General features: G+C 42.2%; 1 protein-coding gene across 4 annotated transcripts in view; it reads right to left on the bottom strand.

Moving 5' to 3' along the window:
- Positions 1-417: 417 nt before the first annotated feature.
- The window catches only part of LETM1 (leucine zipper and EF-hand containing transmembrane protein 1), a 29360-nt gene continuing 23079 nt past the window's right edge, over positions 418-6698 (bottom strand). For 3 of the 4 annotated variants that reach the window (XM_081911737.1, XM_081911734.1, XM_081911735.1), the window contains 2 exons: positions 4737-4893; positions 418-4177 (listed from right to left, as the gene is read on the bottom strand). In XM_081911737.1, the coding sequence (XP_081767863.1) occupies positions 4028-4177; positions 4737-4893 (307 nt within the window). In that variant the 3' untranslated portion in view covers positions 418-4027. The remainder of the gene's footprint in view (positions 4178-4736; positions 4894-6698) is intronic. The other variant, XM_081911736.1, reaches the window with a different exon arrangement.

Here is a 6698-nt window from a genome sequence, read left to right as displayed (position 1 = left end):
CATCAATTTTGTGAACCTGAGACTCGTCTCTCCCCTCAAACAATTGGTGCAATACAAACAACTGGGACCAATCACTACGTATGACTGTATCCAAGAGCAGCACACGGCAAATTCATTTCTGTAGAAAGATATATTTGGAACCTAAAAATGTTCACATGATTATTCGAGATATGGGATTGTACCCAACATTAGTCACGCTCAGAGAAGACCCACTGAAACCCATAGGACTGACTTAAGTAGATTCATTTCAGTGGGTCTATTCTGAGCAAAACAGAGTTGGATGCAACCCATAGATGCTGTGCAATGAACAGCAATCTCATACAGAAACCTGAAAGTTCCCACTTGTCAGCCCTGAATTAGAATCCTGGGTTACAATTTTCCATGAGAAAGGGGTTTGCATTTATTTATTTTTATAAATAGCTTGCGCCTTTTACCTTTCAGACCTCATAAGAAACAAACACTACTATATCAAATCACAGGTACAAAACCACCTTGCACTACAAATGCCCTTTCTGGTATCCTAAGTCTAAATATGGTAGAACAACTGGCAAAGAACACCCCAGGAATATCTCAAAGTACTGGCTATGGTTCCCCCCCTGTTGTTCAAAAGTACAGCTCTAAATAAAACTTGCAACTCTTAAGAATTCTCAGAAATTTAGCGCAGCAGTCCACCACTAGTACACAATGCCTTAAAGCCAGCTCATTTTCCTCCAGTCCCGTTTAAAGAGAGGAAATTACTGGGCATTATGGATGGCACAGAACCTTAAAAGTGGGGTGAAAGTAAATTTCCCAGTGGGCAAACACTCACGCCTTTCCTAAGAGGAGTCTGAACACCCTCTGAGCTTCAGATGGACTTCGCAATGCACAGTCTCAGCTGCAATCCCTTCCAGATGCAGCTACCCCCTTCCCCATAATTGCAAGAGGGAAGGTTGTGACTCAGTCCAAGACTCCCAATAGATGTTTGGCACTGTGGTGCCAGTACCTTGAGTGCAACGATTTAGGTGTGATACAGGTCCTCTCTCCCATAAATGCTTGTATCTAGGCTGTTCTTGCAGCCACACCAACAGTCTAACTGATGCCTCAAGTGGATCCTACCAACTTCATTTTGTTTCCATTGTTGCCTGGTTTTGAGCAAATTGGGGAGGGCCTTCAAGTGGTTGGTATCACAAGGAGTACAACAGCGTCTTCACTCAGAACAGAACTGAATGTAAACAAATTAAGTTCGCATTCGAGCCCAATCAAGCCCAAATTAGCTAGTCTGATGGAAGCTCATTCAAAATCAAGACCAGGGGAGTCAAACTGTCACTCTTGGGTATTGTTGTTGTCTTCTACTAACAGGATATGGAAGTCCACCGTGGACACCTTCCCAATCTGAAGTTACTGATATTATGCATGCAGACAACAAATTTTGTGTGGCTGCTTTAACATCTCACTCACATTCTAAATTATAAATCTACAGCCTGACATTCGATTCCGACATCTTCTGCAATAATGCAGAGATACAAATATACAAGTGCCCTATTAACAAATTTTGCTGGCACAACAAATTCATGGGTCATAAAGTGCAATTGTTTTAATAAATATTCAGCCATCTACTATGCTACCCACTGCATGATTCATCTTTTAATCCAAATTGCACATGTATACCACACTCCTTTGATCCCTTTTGCCAATCTGCCCCAAGAACATTGCCGCTAAAAGCAATTTAGTAAACATCATGGTCCGTCATGCAGAACGTGAGAATTTTAACTTTCTACAGAAGTGTATCATTTCAAATCCAAATTCCACCACATGCTTTTTTCCCCGCACTGTGCTTGACATTCACAAAAAAACGAGATTTTTACGGCAGCAAAGTATTACTTCAGCAGTCCTGGCAGAAAACTACCTGCACTTTAAATTGAAAGGAATTGTAACAGAGAAGTTGCCAAAAGTGAAAGCAACCACTTGCAGAAGATCTTTGGTACCTGTATAAAGTCAACTGTAATCAATGGGAATTGAAAGGACACAGATCGAAACAGGACGTTGGCAATAAATTTGGACATAGGTAGGCTGTCAGATGATGAGCTGAAATTATTGAATATCTTGACATCTAAACAGAAAAAAAATTCCCAATCTGAACACTTTTTTCATGCAACTTATTTCTCAAGTTCTGGAACCACAGGGTGATAGCCAATGTTGTTGATTCACTGGTGGAAGGAAATTAGTTGGCTAGACAGGGAAGCCAAGTAGTTCAGGGCAATTCTACCTCCCTCCCTCCCTCCTTCCCTGAAAATTCCCTCCAGAGAAATGGGTCAGATTTGCAGGAGTTGCCTCCCCACCTTTCTATGGATAACCTTCTTCCATCAGCAGACAGTCAAAAATAGATACCACCCATAAATACCACAACTGCAATTTATGAAAGGTGACAAATATTTTTTTCCCCTTGGACTACTGGTTACAAAAAAAGAATGTTTAATCCAATACAACAAGGAACCCGCAGCTTAGCAATCCTTTGAGTTGCATCCAGGTTCCTCTCCAGAAAGGCATCCTTTACATGCAGCCCTTTGCACTACATCTCAAAAAGCCAGCTACTCAAACTAAATGTCATTGATTTCAGAAAGAATTGCTTTCTGGGAAACTGGCTTGAGAGCATCCTTAGCCCCATTGGAAAACAAAGAAAAGCCAATATGAATATTTTAAAGCTCGAGTTACCAAAACAGTGTTCATATCCTGCTCAATTAACTGCTACCACTAAATGACTCGAGGTGATAACAAAAAAAGGTCAAATGAAAAGCTGAAGTATGCAGTGAAAAGGTTATTTTTGTACCGTGTTCCTAATTAACTGGGTCAGTCATTTCAGATCTGTGCTGTGACTTTCACAATTTCCAATGAACAAAAATAATCAACACAAATGGACACTTCCTTTACACATAAATAAGACACACATACAAAGCTGCACTTTCAAAATGTTTAAAAGTCTGGTTTCCTCCTCGCTTTAATTCAGAAAAAATGCAGTTTACTTCATCAAGAAGTCTTTTAACTGCTAGGGTTAAAGGCATCTTTACGGAAGTGAGTGGCTTGGGTGACTGCCTTCAGTCAAGGCATAAAAGCTTTCAGGGCCCTCCCCTCTCTCTACCTATGTGTCCCTTATGTAGCCTTCAGATCCACAGGGAAGAGGGTGTGTAGGGAATCTGGAGAAATGCAGCTGCTGAGATTGCTGGTTGCCCTGTGGCTTTTAAAAATGACAGAAGTCTGATAGGATTTCCTATTGTAATGGGAGGGAGACCAGAGAGAGCGTAGCAGAAGTATGGGAAAAACTAAAGCAGAGCAAGGAACTGAGTGGGATATTGCTGCAATCCCCCTTATATTTAATTTTCTGCATGTACATTATTTAGTGTTGAGAAGCTGGCAAAGTGTGGGGTGGTGTTTGTTTGGTTTTTTAAGCATCTGAGCATGTTAAAAATTTCTAAAGTTCTAAAAGTGTAACTGTCTGGAGGGTGCGCTAGGCCAACACAACGACAGCACTTTCAGAACTAATGTGTTTGCTATATAAGCCCTTTTGAAGCTTCATTAAAAAATAATAATGGGAATTTAAGATATTTTCGGATGGTTTATATACTGCTAATTTTGCTGCACAGAATTTCACCTCTTTGCCAAGTACAGAAGACAAACTGCATGCCAAGTATACGTAATATTATTTAACAAAAAAATGCAAATTCCTTGCACAATGCAAGGAAATTCCTAACTTGTATCATGATCTGGGGACAATAAAATGTACTGAATCACTACAGAATACTAAAGAGTACACAAAATTCCACAAGGAGGAATACATTATTTAAAGACCAAGACTGCTCTCATCTCCCTGGAATGATAAATTGCCCATGTTTGATCAGGGAAAAGTTTCATTCTGCCTACCCAACTTCTTATTATTTCCTGATTAACCTATAGATCAATAATGTTCATCATCTCACAGATAGGAGGTGCTGGACAAGGTAACATAAGATGTTCCACTTCATTCAGCCTTGAAATCAAATTGAAGACTAATTCATTAATTCTTGACTTCTAGAGCTTCCTTCTCAGTCTTTTCTTTTATTTTCTCTTTTTCTTCTAGTTTTTCCTCTTTCTGCAACAGTGACATGATCTCTGCGACTTGGTTAGTAGAAATATCAATATCTTCTTTGTCGATGAGCTCTACCACCTATGCAAATATAAACATATGTTAAATGCACAAGTTACATTGTGCTTTATTCACAATTTTTATGAAATTCTACAATTAAGGAGGAAAATAAGTGAAGCATATATGCCAAAAATGATTTGTAATATCAACCACAACCCAATTTCAAAATTGTGTGTTGAATCCAAAAGGACAGTGTGGTATTTTCCAAAGAAGTAAGATTGTTGTTGACATGAGTCTGTATAAATTACAATACAAGGGGGCTGGGTACGTTTAGCCTGGAGAAGAGAAGACTGAAAATTGTTTTGATACTGCTCTGATTTTATAAACATGTATATTATTCAACATCAATTAGACTTTTGTTTATAAGCTCTGAATCTATATCGCATTTTTACAATTTAACCAAACCATAGAATGCACCATACTGCCACAAATTAAGCCAAACTACTTTCATTCTAAGGTCAATTAATTTAAGGGAGGTTTTTCTTCTTCTTCTAAGTCTTAAATTTGATAAAACAAATTGTTTAAACAACACAAATAACAAACATTAAACAAAACAGGTTACATTCTTCAGCAGACTCACCTTGGAAACATCGTCTATGTCAATCTTTCCATCTTTATTTTCATCTAGTGCTTGGGCAAGCCTGTTTAGTTTGCTTTCTGGTATCTTCTGAATCTGTTTCATCACATTGATAAGCTCATTGATACTGATGATATTCTCCCTAAATGGGAAACACAACCTGTATACAGCAAGTAGTTACTACAAGGGGTTTTCAAAAAAACAAACAAACTATATGGCACCAGCCATATTCCATACTGAAAACCAGGGACGGCACATTTATATTCAACTTGATTTAAAAAACTGAAATAAACCAAGACATGCTACTACAGAACCTAGGAGGTAACCTGCTTTTTCAGAAAAAGGCAGTACAGCCTACCTCTTTTTCTTATAACCCTAACAAGTACAGTGGTGCCTCGCAAGACGAAATTAATTCGTTCCGCAAGTTTTTTCGTCTTGCGAGTTTTTCGTCTTGCAAAGCACAGTTTCCCATAGGAATGCATTGAAAATCAATCAATGAGTTCCTATGGAAACCACCTTCAGACCAGGTCCGGGGACAGTCTGTCCCCCGACCTCTTCTGAAGGCTGGGGGGGGACAAGGGCTTTTCTTCCCACCCCCAGCATTTTAAAAAACCCTGGGACAGCAGAGGACGGCTTTTGAAGGCAGGCGGGGGGGGGAGCAAAGACTTTCGTCCCCCGCCGGCCTTCAGAAGAGGTCCTGGACCTCTTCGGAAGGCTGGCGGGAGGCGAAAGTCTTTGCTCCCCCCCCCCGCCTGCCTTCCCGGGGGCTTTAAAATCGCCCCAGGACAGCGGAGTCCTCCGCTGTCCCGGGGCGATTTTAAAATGCTGGCGGGCGGCAGCGAAGCCTTTGCTGCCGCCCGCCAGCATTTTAAAAACCCCCGGGACAGCGGAGGCTGTCCGGGGTGATCTTAAAATGCTGGCGGGCGGCAGCGAAGGCTTCGCTGCTGCCCGCCAGCATTTTAAGATCGCCCCGGACAGCGGAGAAGTCCTCTGCTGTCCCGGGCTTCGCTGCCGCCCGCCAGCATTTTAAAATTGCCCCGGGACAGCGGAGGACTCCGCTGTCCCGGGGCGATTTTAAAGCCCCCGGGAAGGCAGGCAGGGGGGAGCAAAGACTGCCTTCAAAAGCCGTCCCCCCGCCTGCCTTCAAAAGCCGTCCGGGACAGTGGAGAAACGCGCTGCGTTTCTCTGCTCTCCCGGGAAGGCAGGCAGGGGGGAGCAAAGACTTTTGCCCCCCGCCGGCCTTCAGAAGAGGTCCAGGACCTCTTCTGAAGGCGGGCATGGGGCAAAAGTCTTTGCTCCCCCCCCCCGCCTGCCTTCAAAAGCCATCCGGGATAGCGGGAAGCGCTTCCCTGCTATCCCGGACCGCTTTTAAAATGCTGGCGGTGGGGAGCAAAGCCTTTCGGCCCCCGCCGGCCTTCCTGGACCTCTTCTGAAGGCCGGAGGGGGGGGGGGGGAAAGGCTTTGCTCCCCACCGCCAGCATTTAAAAGAGCAAGCGAAGCAAGCCCATAGGGAAATTCGTTTTGCGAAGCGCCTCCAAAACAGAAAACCCTTTCGTCTAGCGGGTTTTTCATCTTGCGAGGCGTTCGTCTTGCGGGGCACCACTGTATTCTGCTTCAGGACTTTAGAAACATATACCCAACAAATCCCCTTTGGAGGAGAAAACAGCTTGGCCACTACTATATTTCAAGAAATGTTAAGGTCTAAGTCCTGCTAAGGACCAGTCTTAAGAGAAATCTTGCTAAACCTCAAGGAACGCCAGTGATTTCTGAGATGCTTGAGAACCAGTGATAATTTACATTTCATTATTTTCTACTATTTAGAAGCAACATATTTTTTAATTACTTGTTTGATGGCATATCATCCCTTACATTTGTCTTGTAGTAATTTTGATTGGGTTTATTAAAATTTAGCTCAAGAAAAGCATCATAAATTACTTTTACTTATTTAGTGGGAGCTATTACTAT

This window comes from Podarcis melisellensis, assembly GCF_964234715.1.
Source record: "Podarcis melisellensis genome assembly, chromosome: 5".
NCBI classification, from domain to species: Eukaryota; Metazoa; Chordata; class Lepidosauria; order Squamata; family Lacertidae; genus Podarcis; species Podarcis melisellensis.
The sequence above is the reverse complement of the archived record's forward strand: the minus strand, read 5'-3'. Positions and strand labels throughout refer to the sequence as shown.